General features: G+C 38.6%; 1 protein-coding gene and 1 long non-coding RNA gene across 3 annotated transcripts in view; one reads left to right on the top strand and one right to left on the bottom strand.

Moving 5' to 3' along the window:
- Positions 1-1,072, bottom strand: part of LOC112586166 — a 104,763-nt gene extending 103,691 nt beyond the window's left edge. Inside the window, exon 1 of the long non-coding RNA XR_003110559.3 lies at positions 498-1,072. This is a non-coding gene — a long non-coding RNA (uncharacterized LOC112586166). The remainder of the gene's footprint in view (positions 1-497) is intronic.
- Positions 320-20,444, top strand: EREG (epiregulin). 2 transcript variants are annotated; one of them, XM_025289904.3, is made up of 5 exons: positions 320-556; positions 12,384-12,449; positions 14,526-14,649; positions 15,507-15,656; positions 17,696-20,444. In XM_025289904.3, exons 1-5 carry the CDS (start codon positions 508-510, stop codon positions 17,775-17,777), a joined length of 471 nt encoding a protein of 156 aa, XP_025145689.1. In that variant the 5' UTR covers positions 320-507; the 3' UTR covers positions 17,778-20,444. The 2 variants fall into 2 exon arrangements, with proteins under 2 accessions (XP_025145689.1, XP_025145688.1); XM_025289903.3 differs by having other exon boundaries at positions 327-556; positions 12,363-12,449.
- The last annotated feature ends 1,845 nt before the right edge of the window (positions 20,445-22,289 follow it).

The raw sequence follows: 22,289 nt of genomic DNA, 5'->3' as shown, positions 1-22,289 counted from the left end.
AACTGACTGACTCAAGCTAACGCCCGTCACCCAGAGCAACCCAAACCACCCACTATCCGGCAGGTGACCCCACAAACCAACCCTTCTGGTCCACGCTCCCCATCTCCTCCCGCATGAGCCAGGGAGGGAGATGGAAAAGTTTGGGGAGTAGTCCCCGGCTCACAAGAAGGGCATTTTCTCATTCCTCGGTCACTCTCAGGTGTTCAGAGCCGGAGGATGACATCCGGACCGTCCTCCGGCCACACCTCCCCCGGGCCGATTATGAAACTGCGGGCACTTTGTACCTCACCCCGCTCGCTAGGGAGTACTCAGGCCCCTCCCCAGACTAATAAAGGTCGCTGCGCGCGGCCGTGGAGCTCACTTGCCAGACACAGGCCGGGTGTCCGAGAGACGCGTGGTCCCCCGTAGCTCCAGCCGCCGCCGCCGCCGCAGCCCAGCCGGACCCCTCCCGCAGCCCGCCGGAGCCCCCGTGTCCCCGCACCCCGACACACGCTCACCGCGAGAAGGATGGAGCCGCGCCGCGCCCGCCAGGTCCCCACGCTGCTGCTCGTCCTGGGTGAGTCCCCCGCCCCTTCCCGACGCAGAGGACGAGACTCGGGCGGCCCGGGGGGCAGTTGTCACTTTCCACCTGAGTCCAGGGTCCTCCACTTCCAACCAGGTCTCTCCTTCGGCGGGGAGTCCGGTCCTTCCCTCCCGCTGCGGCTGGAATGGGATGGGGTAGGGGAGCGGGGATCGGTGTTCAATATGCCTTTCGCTGATCAAGGAACTTGGGCTGTGTGTTCTGCGTGAATTAATACAGCTCCGTATTGGGAGAAATAAAAAGTTGAAAAGATTTCCCCCCCCCTCCCCCCGCGCCCTTAGGAAAATCTGACAGTTCTAAAAAATCCAAAGACAAGGGAAAACTGGGGTGAGGGCGGGGACAGGAGGCGGGAGCAGGGACTAGACCCGCGCCTATAAAAGACTTTTGGGAAAGAAAAGCGGTTTCCTCCCGCCTGGCCTTCAGTTTTCTACATAAAGCGGGCTTCAGCTTTCTGGGGCGCTGGCGTGTGCCGGCGCCGGCTTCGCGGAAGCTCCGGACTCCACGAGTGGAAACGCTGCTCGCTCACCTGGAGCTGCAGGGACACGCGGGCCCTGCCGCTTCCGGTCCCCCTCCCCCCTCCCCCCGACTCCCGGGCCGCGCGCTCATCACTTGCTGTTAATTGCACTCTGTAGCCTGTAGTGGACACGACTGAACACACAAACACACACACGCAGCCTGTAGTCTTTAATGCATGTCTTCTTATTGGAGATAATTCAGGTGTGGGGTTTTTTTTTTTTTGTTTTTTTGTTTTTTTTGGACAGGGGGGGAAAAATCCTTATGTAACTTTACTGGTTTTGGAAAAAAATAATGCTATTTCCTAAACTTCAAGAAGAGTTTGGAGCTGTTATGAAAATTTTCCTAAGGAAATAAAGGTTGCCAATCTCGCGTTATTTCTGGGATTGCAATGAGGCGAATTCCCCTAACTCTACCTGTGCAGGATGTGACAGTTAAATTATTATTTCGACACACCTTATCTTAGGGGTTAGGAGACCTAATGACATGCATACTATGCATACTTGTAACTTACCTGTCCAAGTTCAAGAACATAGGTGGGAACTGGATCTGTGGTTTCTACCAAAACTTTTAAGAATAACTTGCTAGGAGTTTCTCAGTAAATAATGTGGCTTTGCTATCTTTGTTATGAAGTCTTCCTAGAGTTAGATGTCAACCTAGAGGTCAGAATAGCTTAACACTATTTTTTTAATTTCCCCTACCTGTAAGGTTGCTTTGAACAATGCAAGTGTCTGTTTTGGGCCACTCATTGAGTATTCTAATTTGAGACATTAAGATCCTATGAATATCCTGGTTACTACCCACTTAGCTTATGTGTTGTGTGTGTTTTTGTTGTCATAAAAATGCTTAACTCCTTTATTGCATTACTTAATTATAGTTCACCTATTTCATCAGCTGCCAAGCCCATTTCTAAATGAACTCGGCCAGTTTCTGTTTTCCCAGTTTGTTTAGGTATTTCTCTGCCACTAGGAAAGTTCCTGTTTGAAGTTCTGTATCATATCTCTACACTCTATTCAGGTATGCAAGTCCAATAGTCTTATTCCAAAGCACATGGAAAAAAGGCAAGGCCAACTGTTCTTTCTGAAATTGCCATTTCCCCGCTAAAGATTACCTAGAAATACTTTTCCCAAATATCTATCCTTCAAGAAAAAGAGACATTCATTCGAATTTTCAGCAAACATTTTATTATTGCCTTTTTTTATGTGTAGAATTTATATGTATTTATGTTTGTGGAAAAAAATACAGACACTTTCATTTCCATCTTCTGCCTCCAACACATGCAGATTTAAATTGCTACACACACCCCACAATCATTTGGTCACTTTTACATTTGATAAATATTTGATATTGATGGTTCCCAAATAAAAAGGAAAACATTTTATATTGAGTCTGCAATTAATGTTCAGGGTCTCTTGATCTAAAAATCAAACATGTTCAAGGATACCTAGATGGGCTTTTGAGCATGCTCCTGAATGACAGCTCCAAGACAATTTATCCATACTTCATTGCACAATGATAGAGAATTGACAGAATAAACATTCTTTCTTGAAATCTGAGAAGCATAGATCTCAGTGAGGCAATGGCTTGCCTTAGAGCTTTCCTTTTGACCCTGAGAGTTTATGAGCTGCCTGGTGTTGGCACAACCTGAGATGACACATCACGGGCAGAAACACGATGACAGGCCTCTCCAGTCTGGATTTTGACCCAGGCACCCTAGCTGCCTTCCGCATCATCTTGCCATATAAGCAACTTGGGTAATTGGGGTGTGTGGTTCAGCCCTGAGACCCAAATCCAGGCTCTGGGAAGGCAGATGCCTCCTGTGAACTAACCATGTTGTGTGTGAGGTGTTTTCCATGTATCCTTTACTCCTTAAAATAACTATATGAGGTAGAGATGATTAGCCCAGTTTGACAAATGGAGAAACCAAGGCTCAGTGATGTCAGATACCTTACAAGGACTTAGAGACAGCAAATGTCAAGGTCATTCTGGGTCAATGTGCAAAGAGCCAGAGGTTTTCAGAGTTAGTTATCAGGAGCATAATAAAGTAACTGGTTCTAATAGAGAGGTCCTAGAGTAGTGTGGGGGTTGCTGCAGAGCTTAGGACCTGTTATGGGCACTGGCATATGTGCAAAAATGTTACCTGATGGTATCACTCAAGAAACCAGGCACAAAAAAGATGAGATTATTTCTTTAAGCTCTGCTCAGATATGTTACATTTTTACTTAACCTATATTCAGCATTTTTAATACCCAGGAAATGACTTTATTATGAAGCAATCATTGACGTCAGTTGACTGAGACCTTTGTTTCTATTTTTATAGTTTCCTAGACGTATGTTAAGTAAAGCAGTCAAGGAGAAGGAAACCCACATTCTTTTTATTCCCTGGATCATTCACAATATTGTGAATTGAATGTAGTGTTGACAAGAGATCTAGCTGGAATCTACAGCATACTTTATTAACAGTGAGAAAATAGACCCACCTATTTGGTTTTATAAAAAAAAGTGCAGTGGTCCCATAGTCACTTTGGAAAACTTGAATTTGAATGTCTTCAAGAATGTTCATTTTTGCCCAGGAATCTCCCATTTCCTGGTGAATGATCACCCAGGAGATGCAAATGTCATGTAAGAAATCCTCTTTGAAGGGACTGTAAATTTAGGTGTGGTCTCCTCATCTGTCAGTCTTCACTCTGAATATAGGCCTATGCAAATTCCCATGGCTGTAACTGCTGTTGGAAACATTCCTTCAGAAGACAATGGGAAGACTCCCCAAAGCTATAATAGGCCAGCTCCTCAGGGAGAAGCACCCTGACAGCCATTGCCTTGGTACGGCAATTCTGGAACCTTTGGAAAATGATTCAGTGTCCTCTGGCGATGCAGTTTATGTTAAGGCTGGATGTCTGGTTTTAGGGCAAATAAAGGTTCAGTGGCATTCTAGGTTAAAGCATTAACTAGGATACTGTTAATAATACCCAAGACAACTTGATAATTGTCCAGAAAAAAAGTTAGCTCAATTATTTAGGTCAAAAAGCCTGAATTTTAAACTTGAGGCATGAAAGTAAGTGAAATACAAATATTTTTGAAAATCCTCAGGATAAAGGGAAAAGTTTCTCTTTCTCATATGTATGTGTAAATGCGTATATGTATAAGTTTCTATACACACATGTGTGTGTCATACTTTACAGTTTTGCACTGAGACATAGTATATAGAACATACGTTTCACATCCCGCTTCTTTTATTTCATACTTTTGGAAAGATTTATTCCTCCTTGAGCTTCAGTTTTCCCATCTATAAAATGGAGATTGTAATAACTATGCTGTTAGGTTACTGTATATGGATATTATAAATATCATAATATTAAAAATAATGAGAAACAGTTTTAAAGTTAGTGTTGTTATCAGTAGTAGCAAGTTTTTTTTTTTAGGAAAATGCCTCATTTGATCTTTGTAACTCCCTTTTAGCCAGGAGAGGCATTATTTTTCCCAGTTTATAAATGACAAGACTCACTTTAAAAGGCGTTACACAGCATGTAAGGCCACTTTTTAAAATATGGTGTACCATCTACTGTGGATGCTCCCAACTCACTTCACTTTTGGTGAAAGTTCTACTCATCCTTTAAGATCGAAGAAAAATACCAGGCCTTCTCTGATACCTCCCTCCATCTTTCTCTCACCACTGGAAAATAAATGTGCAGTCTGCCCACCCCCCTACCCCTTTGTTTCTCTCTGAATCCTCCTATCCTACTCTTTTCTCATCACACTGTAAGTGTGTATCCCGCCCTGTCTTTTCTTACTGATGCTCAGCTTTTATCATTCACATTGTAACAGACTTATGTTAACCAGTCAATGACTATCATTGGAGGGATGATGAGAATGGTACTCTATTTAGGGTTCTTAGCACTCTGTTTTGACTCAGACAGCTGTTCTTTGAAAATGTGCTTACAAAGTCAAATATTTTGGCTGAACAATAGTTTTTGAAAATTCAATTCTGTTTAATAGTAAAGTTGAACACCTTTTCTTCCTTGTTTTCCCCATTTCTGTCTCTCTGTAGTCTGTATTCAATGACAGTATGCCTAACAAAATTTAAGTGTATCAGCACTGTGTGTGTGTGGATGGATGTGTGTATATGTGTATGTGTGTGTGTACGTGTATGTGTGTGTGTGAGAGAGAGAGAGGGGGAGGGAGATAGGGCAATGATATGACTGAATGATGGATAATCAGCAAGAAAACGTATTCTAATCTAAATTCTCTCTCTCCTACTCCACCCTGCTCCCCGGTGATATTTTCAGAGATAAGGTAACCTAGCTGCAGAGAGATAAACAGTATCTGAGCTAGAACTCTCTCCATACCTCACGGATCTGCTGGGAGGGTTTTCCAGCCTTGCGTCTATTTACACTATGGACTGGATGGTTCTTTGTTGTGGACTGTTCTGTGCATTGCAGGGCATTCAGCAGCAATCCTGGTCTCTACCCACTAGATGTCAGTAGCAGCTCTAGTTGTGACAACCCAAAGTATTTCCAACGTTGCTAAAAGTCTCTGGTTGGCAAAATTACTCCAGGGTGAGAAGCACCAGTTGATGTTTTCCATTGCTAGGAAACATTGCCGCTCGTAAGTTGCAGTTCGAATAATCAGTGCTTGAGTTACTAAGACAAATAAAATTCATGTTAATGGTAAGCTCATTGCAGATATAAAAGCAATTCTAATGTTAAAAAAATCAACTTAGCAAGTTTTATTGCCAATTTTAACACCATTTTCCCTGAATAATGATGATTCTTGTTTATGATGGAGTCATTCATTCTTTCTCCAATCATTGCATTGCTAACCACCCCATGCCTCCTTTCATAATTCTGTTCTCTTGACTCCCGCAAGACTGAATTTTCCTTTTTCCTCCAATTTCTTTGGTCATTTCTATCCACTCCTTGTCACCTATTTCCGAAGTTCTATGATTTTCCATTCCATACTTTTTCCCTTGGAACATTTGAATGACTTCTATCTTTTGAAGGTAGTATTTCCTCATAAGACTTTCAAATAGATCCTGTCAATTCCATTCCTATTCTTTTACTCAAGATCTTTTTTTCCCAGGTACCTCATAAATATAAATAAATGATATATGAACTGCAAACCCAGATTCCTTCATTCGTTATGTCCTCCGTCATGTCTACTAGCTACAAACACTGCCACAGACCTGCTGTCCTGCCTGTGTTATCTACTCCTGTAATGGCACCACCTTCCTTGGTATTTTCTGGTCAGAAACATGGTATCATCTATGAAATTCCTCCTTCCCTCACCACCACCTGGGATCTAGCCTCTAGTTAGAACAGAAGCTATGCCCTTTGCATCAGTTTACTTTTCAGCATCTTGTTCAGTATTATGCATATAGAAGACTCTTGGTAGACATTTGTTGAACAAATATTATTAGAAACAGATAATTACTAAAAAGTTAGTATAAGTTAAGTTGCTTTCCTTCCCTCTCATTTATCGCGTGTAATTAAGCCCTTCCCACCCTTCGGTTATGCTAAGGATGCACATATGCTTTGCCCAAAAGTTGAAGTCTCCAGTGTTAACCAAAAAATATATTTTCACAAAATAAAATTTCTTAGCAGCTCCCATTATGCTAAGTGCATCACACAGATTCTTGGAATGAAATGTAATTAGCCTTAAGGCTTTTAAAATTATCTTTTATGTACTTGTTTTCTCCTCTTTTCTTTCTTTTTTTTTTTTTTTTTAGGCATACTGATGAAAACACCATCCTTTTGCAAATTCATTTTTGGCAATGAGCTTCTGTAAAGAATGAATAATAACAATAGTTAGTATGCTTCTAAAAATGCTAAGTTTTCAAAGTTGTAGGCCACAATATGACCGTAAGGAAGGAAGAAAAGGCAAATGGCACAGACTTATCCAAACTGTTTCTCCTTTAGAAGATTTTTCTTTTGAGACAATAATGTAATAGTAATTTAAATTTCTGAATTGAATCAATGGGGATACATGTAAGAAGCAAGATGGAAGGGGGTAAAGATAGAAAAGATGCTGAAAGGATCTTCCATGAAATACTATCTTGAAGAAAAAAATACATTTTCAATAGATAATTTGAAATAATACCCTAGAGATGACTCTTTGGTTTTAGAGGTTGCACATTCCATATTTAGAGCTCTTAGTCACAAAATTTCAAAACACCCAGATTAGTAAAAATTGTATACTTTATACAGTAATGGATATGCCTTCTCCTATATTATGAGAACATTTCCATTATGAATAAGATAGACAGCTTTAAATCCATTTTTATGATAAAATAAGCTCTAGTTTCATATTTTGACACACAATTCTTGATTTGAATAGTTTTAAGTATAGTATTGTATGATAACCAAAATATATGAGCATTTTGAAGTATGATTTAGAAATTATTGCCAGAGATTTGAAGAGTTATTTAATGTCTCTGAACTGAAAACTATGCCTATTACATCTTCTCTTGATACTTTACAAAGAAGATCTTATGGCTATATTTGAAATTCAAAATTCAAGACTTATTTGTAACCTGTCATATCAACCTCTGGTTTCATTCTGTTATCCTTGTTTTTATCTAGTTACTGTTGGCTTTTACATTTATTTTTTAATGAAGCTTTGTGGTAAAGTTAACATTAAAAGCTGTAGAAAGAAAATGATTGCTGGCAGGAAGCAAGGTTTATGCTATATAGATATACATTATGATATGTATATACTATTATATATGCTATTTTCTGAGAAATAGGCTGTTACTAGAAAGTACTTTCAGTAGTGCTTTTCAATGTCTGATGTGATAACAGAGCTTACAGTTATTTTAACTTTATCTAATAGTGGCATTTAAGACAAAAAGACATCTGGAAATGATGAAGGCATATTCACTCCTTGAAAGAAAGTATACAAGACCTAACAAGCCTAGTATGTTAAAGACAAATCCTAAAATTACAGACTGCCGTGGAAGAAAGTAGGAAACTAACAGTCTTGTGAGTAGGTAGGCATGTGACCGAGCAGAAGTGTGAGCAAAGAGGATTTTGCTGCCTGTTTGGGCTGGGCAATTACTATGATTCATAATGAGTTGGCTGTTCTGGTCTAAATATCCGAAAAGGTTAAATTAGGAAAATAAGGTGCATTCCTTTCATTCTGTAACCCATCTCATTTTATTTTGGGTCATTTGTATTTGACTTGATTGTTATTCAGGAGAGTCATTTTATCTCTGAGAATTGCAGTTGATGATTGCGGAATAGGCTGGTTAACCAGTCACCAAATCTCAGTCTCCATCTAGATGGCCCCTCAGTGTGGCCAGAAGGAAGCAAGGACAAAAGACACCGTATGCAAAAAAAAGGATGTTTTCTACCTTTAGCATTCCTTCTGACTGTCAGGCACGCACTTTTCACTTAATGCCCCAGGGCCCAGGACATTTAGTGCCCCCCCACCCCCCACTGGAGCGATGGCACTCAACCTCTCCCACGCGCTGTCCCCAGTATTGTGTAAGGTGCAGGCTCGGCCCTGACTCACAGAGTAGAGGTGATTTGTATCCTGTGAGTCACCGGTGCCACTTCCTGCTGGCACATTTGAGATTTCACTGAAACAAATCTCTGAAAGGTGAAGGTAGATGAATAGGCGAGCTTTAAATTCCTGAAACCCATTTGGAAATTGGACAGAAATAATGCGCTCCAAAGACAGTTTTGTTTTCTTCACATTATTGACATAGAAGTTCCAATGGCTAATTTTGTGTTTACAAATTACCATTTAGCGTGGAATTCCTCTGTATGGTAGTTACCAATGTAGGGCTGGCCACCAATCTGTTTGCTGACATTATCCAAACTCTATATCCAAATAATACCATAGGGTTATATTTTCTCAGCAGGGACCCATGATCAAGATCAAAAATTCAAATATAAGATTTGCAATTGACCTAGAGAAAGATCATTATGTTCAATTAACACTAAAGTCATGAAAAACTGAAAGATTAATATACAGATAGGACTTCAGCATGTATCCCTGTATGACTTTAATGAGTAGTGATTTATAATTGGATATGAATCCTGGATGTTAAAATTCTTCATGGGTTAACTTTTTCAATCTTTTGATCACTTCCCACTATTCCTTTACCCCATTTTGCAAGGCCCTGGGCTAAATGTGAGGTTGAGGAAAGCTTGAAAACCAGTTTTGAAGCAATAGAGCTGTGTGGATGAACACATGCTTTAGAACCAATTTTGGTAGTTCATTAAGAACCAGTTTTGGTAATTCTTCCCAAGTGGTGCTAGTGGTAAAGAATCTGCATGCCAGAGCAGGAGACACAAAAGATGCGTGTCTTATCCCTGGGTCATTGGAAAGATCCCCTGGAGAAGGAAACTGCAACCCACTCCAGTATTCTGGCCTGGAAAATTCCATGGACAGAGGAGCCTGGCCGGCTACAGTCCATGGGGTTGTAGAGAGTCAACCACGACTGAGCATATACAAGAACTGAACACAGTAGTTCATTGGCTACATATATCTGTGATTAAAGTGTAATCTAAACACTGTCATTTGAGAACTACATTTAAAATCATTTACAATTCCATCTATAAAATACCCGGATGTGGGATTAATGTACCAAGTCTCATAGAAACCATCCTGAGAGATGGACTATGTCCAAGGGAGCGTCACAGGTTAGAACAGCCCAGTTTTTGTGGAGGCACGCCCTGCCCTGAACATTCTTTAATTCACAAAGACAAATATTTCACTTGTGGCTTGACCAACTGGAACAAAGTTTCCAACAGTGGAAAAACTAACAATATGAAAAACTTTTGAGAAAAAAAAAAAAACCAACAACTAATAAGCAACACCTCAGAGCAATTAGCTGGATTTTATTATAATAGTTGCAGGTTGTATTTGTAAGCAGTTCTGAACAGGAAAGGCTAGTGTCTGTTTTCTGCAAAGAGTGAAGAAACCATCCTTTGCAGAGAAATGTGCATTTCACAGTGGACCTGGCTGGCCCTTTTGCAGTAGGAGAATCGATAATATCTCCTCACATCAGTTGAAGAGCCATGGAGGAATAGGAATGTCAGGGATGTAAAAACACACATTTGAAACTCCAGCTTGTGTTGAGCAGATTGCATAAATTAAAGGAAGTAATTCTTTATGAGTGAAAGTTTATGGCAAAATTATATTGAGAAGTAGAATGATACTGGCTTGGATAAAACTCAAGCTAATTCACCCCTGAAAAAATGTGTGGACAAAGTTATCCTTTTCCATCTCTGTTCAACTGACAGTAGAATAAAAATTTTAGCCATTTTTTTTGTCATTTAAGAAAGATTTTTTTTTTCCTGTAAGGACAATCAAAGTATCATTTATATTGTAGGAGAAATATGGAGCAAGGAGGTGATAGTTCTAAACTTTCCAAAAGAGATTTTCAAGTCACTGAAAGGTTATGAGACCCGATGTCATAAGATGTACTCCTAACCCTTATCTTCTATAATCTCTAGATAATTGGTCTTGGATAAGACATTTAATTTAACTACACTGCAGTTATTGAGGTTAATATAACCACTTCAGAGGATTATTATCAGTGTCAAGTTTGAAACATTAAGAAATTACTAACTCTGATGCTTATGTTTTACTCAAATCATACTCAATTTGCTTAACATGTACACACCTCCTCTGATTGTGAAACAATAAAATTCTTTATTATATGGAATAATTATCCTTTAAAATACCAAAGTACAGAGAGATTTATAACCTTGTTATAGACCAGTAGAGGGCACTATCCACATATACTACTGCTAAAAACAAGCTAGCTGTTGAATGGCATGGAACATTCATGAGTCCCATTTCATTTAATTCTCCCCCAAACTCTGTAATTTGGGAACATTGAAATCCAGAGAATTTAATTAATTTGTCCAAAATTGCATAGCTCAGGTTTTCTCCCAGGATTGCCTTTCCACCATACTTTGTTGCCTCTTTATGGCGTTAAATACTCTGCTTCAGTTATATTTAGCTGAGTTCATTCCCTGTAATGTCCATTATACTTTAGTGTTATTGCGTGTTTCCAAATTCTGTAATGTGGGCAAAGAACAACATTGCTGTGTACTCTGAAGAAAGTTACTTAAACTCTTTATGCCTCACTCTTCTCAAATGGCTAGTGGGGAGAACAGTAATATCTTCTTCAAAGAGTCACTGAGTGGATTAAAGAGATAGTATAGGTAAGGATGGGCTTCCCTGGTGACTCAGATGGTAAAGAATTGTACTGCGATGCTGGATACGCAGGTTCAATCCCTGGATCAGGAAGATCCCCTGGAGAAGAAAATGGCTACCCACTCCATTATGCTTGGGGCTTCCCTGGTGGCTCAGACCATAAAAAATATATATGCGCACACACAGTACATGGTAAAGAAATGTCAACTGCTGCTAACTACTACCACCGCCACCACCAATAATGTTTATTATATGACAGTTACGCATATAACCTGGAATGAGTGATTAAAGAGCAAATACATGACTCCTAAGAAGAGTAAAATTCTCTCCAGTAAACTTTCCTACAATTAAAAGGATTCTTCCTATTCTTTCCATGCAATTCACAAACTTCTTGCATCATCCTGGTGCCAGTTCCCCAACATTTATCTTTTCAGGGGAGACACACAGTGAAACACCTTGTTAATCTCTTATTGGATGACAGAAGCTGTATTCTAAGGCTCAGTATGGTTCATGCAGCATGTGTATCCCTTCCCATATTGGATAAGATATGTTCTGACTTTACTTAGATTACATATTGTTCATTAAAATCTATTAATATTTTCATGCGTAATACAAAGAGTACCTTAGGTACTTAAATCAACAACTGATGTATCTTCAGTTGAGAGTCCTATTTCATTGTGACCATAAATAGAAGCTGAGTTTTATTTGAAGCCTTCTTTGTGATAGGTTCTACTTTGGAGCATTGCTCTGAACACATCATGAAGTAAAAAACGGTGGAAAATTTCCAATTGCTAAAACTTCTTAAGAAATCCAATGGTAAAACCAGGTCTTTGAAAAGGTTACTGTGAAATGTTTAGAGCAGGTCAAGTTTGTAACTCTGAATGTAATGCCATGGCTTTTACCATGGGACACAGAGCTGGGTGTTCATTTATTTTCAGTGATATGCCTGTTTCCATAAATTATTTTCTTTCAGGGTTTAGAGGGATCAAATTATTGAAATAATTAAAAGAAATCTGCAAATATTGTAATTATGTGAAAATCTGGTCAGAGTTTGTTTCTTGAAGCATCAGTTATATATTTTATTTTTCTCCATAAATAGTTTTCTATCTTCTTCAAGCAGTCTTCAGTACAACTGTGATTCCTTCATGCATCCCAGGAGAGTCGGGAGATAACTGCACAGCATTAGGTAAGCCCAGCTTTGTCAATGTTGCATCAAATAATTATGCATTCTTAACAGAAATGTAAACTTAAAGACTATAAATATGAGATAGTGGAAAAAAGAGGGGCGAATAGCTGCTCTATTAACAAAAGAACTCAATGATCTGGAAAAATTATATAAAGGAGTAACTGGAGGCAGAGGGCCTGGATATCTAGTTGTATGTGAAGATTTGATCTTAAAGAGAGGGAAAAAAGAAAATCAGATTCCCTTTGATCATTTCAGAGCTTTGCTACGAAACTACTGGGAGAGGTTGGATCCCAGGCAAAATAGGCAAATTTGAGCTTTGTACACAGTAGATAAAGTATTTCGTTGTTATTTTTTGTAAAAAGAACAAATGATGCCCTTTATTTTGAGTTACAGCAATCATTCAGAAAATATCTATAGAGTACCTAATACATGCCAAATACTGTGCTTAGGTGGCACTAGTGGTAAAGAAGTAGCCTGCCAGTGCAGGAGATGTGAGAGATGTGGGTTTCATCCCTGGGTAGGGAAGATCCCCTGGAGAAGGGCATGACAACCCCCTCCAGTATTCTTGCCTGGGAAATCCCAAGGACAGAGGAACCTGACGGGCTATGGTCCATAGCCTCACAAAGAGCCAGACAGGACTGAAGCAACTTAGCATACATGCACACAGATAAGTGGTGCATTGTCGTATCTTTGGACCCCAGGGAACTCTGACTGTGGTTCAGGAGAGATCTGCTTTATATTCAGTCTGAGTTACTGAGTTCAGAGTTATCCTGAGTAACCAGAGTAGTACACCTCTTTTCTTATCCTTCCTCATTATACTCTAGGGGTTTGGTCTGCCTCGCTTCCTATTTTTGGCTATTTGAACAAGAGTATAAAGTCAAGATGCCTTGTTTGATTATTTCATATAGACTCTTCAAATTTTAGGTCTTCCCTAGTGGCTCAGACGGTAAAGCGTCTGTCTGCAATGCAGCAGACCCGGGTTCAATCCCTGGGTTGGGAAGATCCCCTGGAGAAGGAAATGGCACCCCACTCCAGTATTCTTGCCTGGAAAATGCCATGGACTGCAGAGCCTGATAGGCTACCCGTCCATGGGGTCGCAAAGAGTCAGACACGACTGAGCAACTTCACTTTCACTGTCTTCAAATTTTAGTAATTAAAACATTCTAGGGATTCCTTGGTGGTCCAATGGTTAAGACTGTATGCTTCAACTGCAGGGGGCATGGGTTCAGTCCCTGGTTTGGGAACTAAGATCCCACATGCCACATGGCCAAAAAAGTAAATAAACGTTAAAAAAAAAAGCTCTTAATAAAAAATTCTAAAGTAAATGTTATGTGTAGGTTGTAGCGCTATTCTAAAGAGGCTACTGTTTTCATGGTTGTATTTGTGTAACCAAGGCATTTATAAGTCAGGGTTTGTTTAGGTCACGTTCAGCTCTTATCATTAGAGACTTTGATTGATTTTGGGTTTGGGGTGGTGGTTTAGTCATAAGTCATGTCTGATTCTTTTGACCCAATGGACTGTAGCCTGTCAGGTTCTTCCATGGGACTTTCCAGGCAAGAATACTGGAGTGGGTTGCCATTTCCTTCTTCAGGGGGTCTTCCTGACCCAGGGATCAAACCCTAGTCTCCTGCATTGCAGGTGGATCCTTTACCGACTGAGCTACCAGAGAATGCACACCAAAACAAGCCTTGTTGGCTTAAAACACTCTATAGATTTAAGCTGTCTTAAATTAATTAATGGATTAAGCTTGCAAATGTCAGAATTATTTGAAAAAATTAGACAACCTTATTTGGATAAGTGAATAACCATAAAGTATTATGATTTTTCGTGTGTGCCTTCAACTTACCTTTTCTAACCTTAAACATTGTCTTTTGAGAATTTTATTCCCAGTTTTTGTTTTGTTTTGTTTAGTCCATTTTCCTTTGGGAATCCAGTGTTTTGCTTATTGCTCTAGAGAGTATGAGAACTAAAGTGACTTTTTGTCCACAAATGCCTGAGAATGGTTACGATTATGAAAGGATGATACTATTTCGAAGAAAGTGACAGAATACGTTCCCCTTTCCGTTTCTTTCACAGTTCAAACTGAAGATAATCCACGTGTGGCTCAAGTGTCGATAACAAAGTGTAGTGCTGACATGAATGGCTACTGTTTGCATGGACAGTGCATCTACCTGGTAGACATGAGTGAAAATTACTGCAGGTAATGTGCCAAACGCAAACAAACAATATTTTAAAAACCCACATTGTCTCTCTTTTTTATCTTCTTAATAAGTACTCTGTTATTTCCATGGGCTGCAGTTTTTAGTATTATTAGCATGCAATTTATATTTACTATTAGAAACTTTATTTTTTCTTTTAAGTTGTGCTGTGTGTGCTAAGTCGCTTCAGTTGTGTCTGACTCTTTGCGACCCTATGGACTGTAGCCCACCAGGCTCCTCTGTCCATGGGATTCTCCAGGCAAGAATACCGGAGTGGGTAGCCATTCCCTTCTCCAGGGGATCTTCCTGACCCAGGGATCAAACCCAGCTCTCTCATACCTCCTGCATTGGCAGGAAGGTTCTTTACCACTAGTGCCACCTTCTTTTAAGTTGGGGAACAAAGAGTAGAACAAATGGTAGTTATCAGATTATACAGATACTTCGGGGGTGTGGAATGGGGAGGGCTTCAGATATCTTCCTCTCACACTTACCACAATAGCAGGTCAACTTTTAATTTTTTCACTGGACTTATATGTCAGCTATTGTTACAAGCATTGACTCCACTGATTTAGACAAAAAGCACCTCAAACCCACACAACATACAAAACACCATTGTCAGCCACATTGGCAGCTGAATAAGACTATCATTTTAATGTAACAGTTGTGATTTGAGAGCTTCATGGGGCTCTTTTATCAAAGTTGGGCCAGCTTTCAGGTCAGTCTTTGAATTCATCTTTACAACTTTTGGCAGACCTTGTTGATATCTTGCTTTATAGTGTGAGATGACCTCTTATGAAATTAATTCAGAACCAAGATTTCTTTTTAAAATAATTGATCTTTCTCTTCCATTGTCCTTTAGGTGTGAAGTAGGTTACACTGGTGTCCGGTGTGAGCATTTCTTTTTAACCGTCCAAAAACCTCTGAGCAAAGAATATGTGGCTTTGACTGTGATTCTTGTTATCTTGTTCCTTGTCGTAGTTGCTGGTTCTATATACTACTTCTGCAGATGGTAAGCCAGTGTTTTTGTTTTTTAACACTCTTCCTTTGTAAATTACCTTTATACAAGACACAAAAACTGGGTAAAAATATGGCAAAGTATTATTTAGTGGGAAAAGACAGACTGCACTAAAAATATTTTTAAGGAAGTTTCAGCAACAGAACATCTGGACTTGACTCTGTTTTGGGCTCTGTTATTTATTACCTCTGTGACCTTATACAACTTACACTAAGAGTATCAGTTCCTTCCTTTATAAAATACAAATAGAAATCCTTATTCTACATTAATGACAGGATTATTATCAGTATTGAGTATAACACATGCAAAAGTAAATCATAAGGCATCATGCCAATGTTAAATTTAGCCACTTGTATTCAATTTATTAGATTGAAGTTTGTATTTCATAAAATATACTTTGTAAACTAATAACCCCAGAGGCTTAGGATCTTAAAATTTAAGGCAGACTAGTAGAAGCGAGTGTCCAGATAATTGTAAGAGCTTACTTTTAAAAATTGGTTCATGCCACTCCCTTAAAATTCCATCTTCAACACTCCATCTGTGTACAGTGCTGTACTTACATATGCTGATAACTGAGTGGGCATTGAAACTTTTGACCGTATATCAGATTGGCTGTTTTTTAAGGTTAGTATCAGGAATAGTATGACTTAAATAGTGTGTGTATTCAGTCTTATCCAACTCTTTGAGATCCCATGGACTATAGCTTGCCAGGCTCCTCTGTCCATGGACTTTACCACTCAAGAATACTGGAGTGGGTTGTCATTTCCTACTGCAAGGGAACATCCTGATCCAGGAATCAAAACGGAATCTCTTGCGTTTCCTGCATTGGCAGGCTGGCTCTTTACCACCGTGCCACCTGGGAAGCCCTACTTAATAGTAGCTGCCTTTAAAATGTCTCCATGAAATCCTCCTTATTTTGGAAGGGCTACAAATTTTTCAGTGTACATTTGAGTGAATTTTATTTTATTTTTGCTGAAAATAATGCACTTCTACTTTTGACGCTCCAAAAATGTTACTTTTACAAGATTAAATTTATTTGGTCCGTGTTTACTTCTAAGTATTCATCAAATTATAATACCTTTTTAATTAGTTATGATCACATAACTGAATATTATTACACCTGAAACACACCTGAAAGGTCTTTAACCACAATCCTTTCTTTTCGAAAGATGAGAAAGTGAGACCCAGAGAGGGAATTGACATGCCCTGGCTTGTCTAGTTGACAAGTAGCCAGATCAAGGCTAAACAAAGGTTTTCCTAATCGTGTTTTTCAACTAAGCAAAAACATTATGCAGTTTCCTTAAGTCTACATGATTCATCTTCAAAATGGGTAGAAAATGAACTCAAAATATTAGGTAGACAGCTTTAATGAATGAGTGAATGAAGATTCTGAACCACTAGATTTATGAATCCTAGCTAGGAGAACTTGCCAGGTTATGTAATCCATTTGTACTTTACTTTTTTCATCTGTAGAATGAGGATGATAATGCTAAGTGTAAGGATAAAATTAAAAATGAATATATATCACTTAAAACATTGTCAGTCACGTAGTAATTGCCTGATAAATGTTAGTTATTTTTATTTTTATTGGTGATAACATTACATCAACATGATAGGTAGAATATAGTAGTGATATTCAAAGTATTTGTACTTTTTTTCTTATTTGTAATAAAGAAAGAAGGAATAAAAAAGGAAGGGAAGACAGAGAAAAAGAAAAAAATGGTAACAGTCCAGGATTAAATGTGGTCACATGCTCTCCTGGAATTTTACAATTTTCATGACCATCTGAAAGCCTCTGAGAAGTTCTTTAACTGCATTTCACCATTTCCTCCCGAAATTATTTGTCCAGGGAAACTACTCCTTGCCCCCTCCCTCTTTTCTCACCTTCAACCTAAACCTGGTTACCTGTGTCATTTTGGAAGTACCATGCTAAAGTACCTTTAGAGTCCAAGTATTTGTTTCTTTTGTTAGCATATTTTGCTCTTATTACTGTTAACTACAGTGCTAATGATTTCATTTTTGAATATTTCTAGGTACAGAAATCGAAAAAGTAAAGAACCCAAGAAGGAATATGAAAGAGTGACCTCAGGGGATCCGGCATTGCCGCAAGTCTGAATGGTGCCATTAAGCTTATGGGCAGGAATGCACTGCATGCCTGGTTATGTTAATATTCCTATTTTATTAATAATATTTATGTGGGGCATATGTTAAGTCAACAATGATGTATTTTTTAATATGCTAAGAAAAGTTTTTATTTTTGTTTTATTTTTAACAGATTGCTAATGTACACAAAATATTTAATATAAAAGGAAAGTGGATATTTTTGTAAGAAATCCTTTTCTGGGCTAAATGCTTTACTGAAAACTTTTTTGCCTGGTGTACACTGCATAGGAGTGAGCAATGCCCAGTTCGTTGTTTAGAAAGTGTCAGCACGTGACAGATTTCTATAAGCCGAAAATATGGTCAAACCAATTTAATATATTTTTCTACTCCTCGAATCAATGATAATTGGTTTGACTATATCAGAGTTTGGTGTCTGAGTTGGCACCACTGTGCCACGTATTGAAACACTAATGCTATGGGAACTGGGGAGAAGCAAATATAGATCTTGAGCTAAACACTGCACCCTCTGCTCCCTCCACTCACACATGCTCACTGTTTACTGCCTGGAAGGAAGGTGCGTGATTCTCTATGCCCATTCACAACTCCTGTGGATATTAGTCATCCATCTAATACAGGGGTCCCCAACCCCCAGCCACAGACTGCTCCCAGTCCACAGCTGGCTAAGAATGGGCCACACATCTGGAGGTGAGTGGCAGGCAAGCAAGCAAAGCTTCATCTGTATTTACAGCCTCTCCCCATCACTCACTTCTCCCTGGTGCATAGAAAAATTGTCTTCCACAAAACCCGTCCCTGGAGCCAAAAATGTTGGGGACTGCTGATCTAATAGATTTTCCTTAAGAAAATGAATTGAGAAAACTTTTACCATCTTTTACGTAATTTTATGTATAGCTTCACAATGTCCTTCTTTTTTTTCAGTACATTTATGCTAGGTAACTGTTGCTCATAAACTAATAAAAAAAATCCACACATGAAGCCAAAATTTGTGCTTCTTTTTTGAAGAGTATTTATTTCTATATGAACTTTGCTAAAGAATTCTACAGTTTAATCAGAGTCCAAAATTTGATGGACTAAGTGTTATTTTAAAGTATAATATAAGACAGTTATTCTATGTATAGTCTAAAGAGATCTAAAAGCATGTTTCTGTTTCCCACTAATATAGCTGAAGTCAAATGTGCTGTGTAAGGATATGTTTTTAATCCTACACATCTTTATTGACATCTACTGTATGTAAGGGAGGTCTGCTTATTTTGAGTGATATTGGTTGCTTCCAAAAAAATTATTGACGAACCAAGAAATCATCTGAAATCCATTTATTTTGTTACAAAAGGGAGTCATATTAGTTTATCTTGAGCATTTCAATTCATATTACATAATTAATTGTAAGTGATTTGGAATGTTAAACCTTTATTTAAGGATGCTTAAATAAAGATTAAAAACTAGCCCCTGTAAAAGTTAAATTTTTACTTATAATTTGATATTAAATAATAAAAAAGATAGGACACAGATTCATTTTATGGGTAAAAATTAATTTTTAAAATGTTTTAATGAAGATAATGCTGGGCAAACATTAAAAAACCATTGCTATTAGCTCATGTTTCTTACAAACAAAAAAATTTGGCTCATATTTAGTCTATCTTCCTTATTTTACAAATTTCTCACTATATATATTTCTAGAAAGATCTATCTATATCTAATGTATTGAGACTAAATGCAAACCAATGCATAAATACCTAGTTTGTGGCTTCCCACCAAGACCACACAGTAACCCAGTAGACATACTCTATAACCAAAGAGGGTCTAAGATAGATGCTAAAGATAACCTCATGATCAAGATTTGTGTAATTTATTAAATATTTAAAATACAATCAAATGCCACTGTTCTTTTGGACATTCTTTGTTCTTATCTCTTTGCCAAAGTCAAAGCAAGGAGAGAGATGGTGCACTGGGAGGACAGATTTTCATTTTTGAGTCCTGAGAAGAGGATTAGTTAAATTCAACTGTCCTGAGGTGTCAGATCAATTTCTATGTACCAAATACATGATATTCTAATTTCTGTTGAATTCAGTAAAAACTCATGTCTGATCCATTTTGCTCTTTTTGCTGCAACAGTCAGTATGTAGACTTTTGGGGAAAAATGTGTTTAACTTGCTGCCCAATAATTTCTGATTTTTGTCTACTCTTATTCCTATGGGGAAAAGGGGAGTAACAACTTTTATATAAACAGTGTTGCTTGAGTAAATTTTAATGTTTTGACTGAAGAATAATTTTATCTAAAACATGCCTGTTATTCAAGCTTGATGAGGTTAAATGTAAGATAGTGAATATCTCTCTGCTTTTTTTGCACTCTGTAATTGCACTTTTTAAGTTTGAAGAGCCATTTTGGTATACAGTTTATATTAAAGATGCTATAGAACATAAAGTTGTATCACATGCAGTTTAAAGTAACTTATTTGAAAATGAATTTTATCAGAGTACTGAATTGTATCAATTTGTTTGTGTTCAATATCAGCTTTGATAATTGTGTACCTTGAGATACTGAAGGAGACTATAGATACTTCACAAGATATTATTAATTTTTATTTATTTTTTTTTTTTGGAAACTGGAAAAAAAACATTGAAAAATAAAAATGCATGAAACACCTTGCATTAAAAATGTCATTGATTGATTTAGACTCTTTTTTTTTTCATACTACATTAAAGGGCTTAAAAGCAATGACAGGACTATAATGTGTTTAAAGACATTGATTTTAGTTTGGGAAAGCACTATATAAATTTATCATAGATTATGGCCTACCATAATGAAGAATTTCTTTGAAATGTAAGGAATTACATTAATTATAAAATTCTAGCTGTTAGTATATTTTAAAAGAATATTTTTAGAGAGTAGTTGCTGTATAGCATGCACAACTCAGCTCACTGCTCTGTGATGACCTAGATGGGTGGAATGGAGGGTGGCAGGAAGGTCCAAGAGAGAGGGCATATATGTACACATATGACTGATTGACTTCATTATGCAGCAGAAACTTAACACAAAATTGTGAAACAACTATAGCCCAATAGCAATTTTTAAGAAGAATAAATATCCTACTGAGAAATAACTTTTGAAAGGACGCATCAGACAGAAGCATGTCCCATGATTCCCTCAGCATCTGCCAACCAAAAGTTTGGGTTTTCCCAGGCCTTCCCAGGTGGCTCAGTGGTAAAGAATCTGCCTGCTAATGCAGGAGATGTGGGAAACACAGATTCAATCCCTAGGTCTGGAAGATTCCCTAGAGTAGGGGATCCCACTCCAGTATTTTTGCCTGGAAGATTCCATGGACAGAGGAGGATGGTGGGCTGTAGACAACAAGGTTGCAAAGAGTAGGACATGATCAAGCACACACACCACCACACAGCAGGAAACATTGATCCTCTGAACCTCTGTCACAGTAACACCTTCTGAGGTACCTGCTTCAACAATCTATAGAATGCTTTGTCTTTTATTGGCGCCTTGGACCACTTCATAATCTCTGGATAGGGCAGGGAGGCGTGGCTAGCTCTGATCATTTTACAAGGGGATAAACCAATCTGTCCAGGGTCACAGTTGGTAGTAAAAGATAAAGCTGGGGTGAGAAATAAGGTCTTCTGGTCCCCAGTTACACTGCAGCTCTGGCCATGGTGGTGCTAGTGTCAAAAAACCCTGCTTCCCAATGCAGGAGACATAAGAGACTTGGGTTCGATCTGTGGATCAAGAAGGTCCCCTGGAGAAAGCAATGGCAACCCACTCCAGTATTCTTGCCTGGTAAATCCCATGGACAGAGGAGCCTGCTGGGCTATAGTCCGTAGGGTCACAGAGTCAGACATGACTATAATGACTTAGCACCTGGTTCATGTCAGGGGCAGCAGAACAGACCATCACGTGGAGTGAGTGTGAGATTTAATTTGGAATTTTGTGGGGGAGAAACAGAAATTTCTATAAAATGAATTTCATGAGATCTTACAGAACCATCAGACTGATTCTATTCAAAGTCTGACAACCCACAGGGTTAAGTAAGGAAATGAACTCCTTGAAACACTTCTCCCATTCAGCTTCCAAAGTGCCCTCCTCATCTGGTTGTCATCCTGTTTTCAGTCTCATCCTTGATCTTCCCTAATATCTTCTGTCTTCCACCACTGATTTGTAAATGCTGGAGTCCACCCAAGCTCTTAATTTTGGGACTTTTTCTCTATACGCATACGTGCTAAGTCACTTCAGTCGTGTCCGACTCTTTGCGACCCTATGGATGGAAGCCTGCCAGTCTCCTCTATCTATGAGATTCTCCAAGCCAGAATACCAGAGTGGGTTGCCATGCCATCCTCGAGTTTTCTCTATATATACAATCCCTACTTTATTTCATATAGCCTTGTGCATTTAATTGCCATTTGTATACAGACTATTCCTTGACTAGATATTTTCCCTGATTTCTAAACTTCATTATACAACTACCTATCCACTTGGATATCTACTGGACATTAAATAGTAAC

The sequence above is a fragment of the Bubalus bubalis genome, chromosome 7, assembly GCF_019923935.1.
Source record: "Bubalus bubalis isolate 160015118507 breed Murrah chromosome 7, NDDB_SH_1, whole genome shotgun sequence".
Taxonomy (NCBI): domain Eukaryota; kingdom Metazoa; phylum Chordata; class Mammalia; order Artiodactyla; family Bovidae; genus Bubalus; species Bubalus bubalis.
This window is presented reverse-complemented; position numbering and strand designations above follow the sequence as displayed.

Bases quoted from the DNA above. Each gene is read 5' to 3' on its own strand.
- EREG (XM_025289903.3), top strand. From the start codon at position 508: ATGGAGCCGCGCCGCGCCCGCCAGGTCCCCACGCTGCTGCTCGTCCTG. The intron at 14,650-15,506 runs GTAATGTGCCAA...ATTGTCCTTTAG, and splicing joins ATGAGTGAAAATTACTGCAG to GTGTGAAGTAGGTTACACTG. The intron at 15,657-17,695 runs GTAAGCCAGTGT...GAATATTTCTAG, and splicing joins ATATACTACTTCTGCAGATG to GTACAGAAATCGAAAAAGTA.